Source organism: Morone saxatilis, unplaced genomic scaffold (genome assembly GCF_004916995.1).
Source record: "Morone saxatilis isolate NCDOM2014 unplaced genomic scaffold, NCSU_SB_2.0 Contig24, whole genome shotgun sequence".
Taxonomy (NCBI): Eukaryota; Metazoa; Chordata; class Actinopteri; family Moronidae; genus Morone; species Morone saxatilis.
In genome coordinates this window covers 663,286-664,909 of record NW_023339807.1, presented here as the reverse complement: position 1 = coordinate 664,909, position 1,624 = coordinate 663,286, and the positions used below count along the sequence as shown (strand labels likewise).

General features: G+C 38.5%; 1 protein-coding gene across 1 annotated transcript in view; it reads left to right on the top strand.

Annotated features, from left to right (window-relative positions):
• The window catches only part of LOC118335676 (IgGFc-binding protein-like), a 54,035-nt gene that overhangs the window by 10,010 nt on the left and 42,401 nt on the right, over positions 1-1,624 (top strand). The window contains exon 9 of the mRNA XM_035672102.1: positions 407-554. Within this exon, the coding sequence (XP_035527995.1) occupies positions 407-554 (148 nt within the window). The remainder of the gene's footprint in view (positions 1-406; positions 555-1,624) is intronic.

The following is a 1,624-nucleotide window of genomic DNA, read 5'->3' as shown; positions in this document are numbered from 1 at the left end:
GAGCATGATTTGTTAAGTCACAAATAGTTTGGAACTTATTCAGTGTGATGTAGAAACTTGAAGCCACCAGTGCACATACACTGAAAATGGACAATAGGAGACATCTTGTGTCCAGCAGGAAAACTTTAAAATGAACAACATTTGCATATTCATAGATGAGGTAGAAGGAGTAGATGTCTTTTGAAGGATTTTAGTGTAGAAATTATACTTTTTGCAGAAAAACATATCGGACACATTATTGTTATGTGTGAGTATTTGTATATGTGTCTTATTACATATCTGGAGAGGAGTTTTAGTTAACATATACTGACTTTACCTGTCACCTTTTAATCAATTACATGTGGATATAAAAACTACACAATGGGAGCGTGATTAACAAAATGATCTGCCCTCTCCCTTGTCCCAGTCCTTTCTTGTCCAGCAGGTAGCCACTATGAGGCGTGTGGTTCAGCTTGCCCTGGCTCCTGTGTGTCCCCAGACAGTGAAGCGCAATGTAAAACACCCTGTGTGGAGGGATGCCAGTGTAATGAAGGACTGGTGCTTAGTGGAGACAGGTAACATAGCAATAATGCTACTCTTACTAATATGAAAATACTTACCCAAACAGCCTTTAGAAGTTAAAAATTTCAGAACATTTATGCATGAAAACAAAATTGTGCCAGGTTTATGTTATGCAATCCTATATTCATACCAAGGCAGGCCATTGGTTTCCCAAAAAGACACCAGGTTCAGGTGATCTTAACGTAACCCAAAATGTCTTTTAGTGTTCAGACCAAAACACATACAATTTTGAAGCATAACATTATTTTGACACAAAAGACAAGACAAGACAAGCAGCCATTTTGATCAGTAAAATCAAAGAAGTTTTAAGTCACTGTAAATCACTGGTTTTCATAGGGAACCAGTGACTTACAGGACTCTCTCCTTGCAACTCAGTTTTCCAGGGAAGCTGGCTAGTGCTAGGACATTGTGCATTTTATATCTGCATCATGATACAGAGGGAAACGACTTGATGCCTGTCTATCAACGGTTACAGCCTTGCAGTTCTTGAACCCTCACAGATTGAAATTGATTATTGCGAATATGTTTACAGTACGTACGACTAAAGCCTGCAAGTCCAGTGGGTGGACATTTGTATTTATGACATAGTTGGTGTCACATAACATGAATGATGTTTTCTGTTTTTTCGTCTGATGTCCTGCTCTGCCTCAACTCTCTGTGATTTACATATTTTATTGATGGACACTTTACTAATTGATATAGTAATTTAACTGCTTCAGCTCAGTCTGTGCTGATGGGTATTTATGTACTATGGAGAAGGCATGACCCACCCTACTCTGCCTTTGATTGGCTTAACCTGACAATTACATTTTTCCCCTAGCCCTGCTGTTTTGCCACTGAGATGCACCAGACACTTTGTAGATAAAAGAGATGCAAAGGAGCTAGCAATCAATCACTGAACAACAAGTACAGCCACCACAACTAGTCACATTGTGGTCACAGGTGTTGGCTGAATTTCATGAAATGATCATTCTAGGGCTCCAGAGAATCACTCATATTCATATTCACATTCATATTTTTTTAATTTCTTGAATTTCCCTCGGGATAAATAAAGTATCTATAT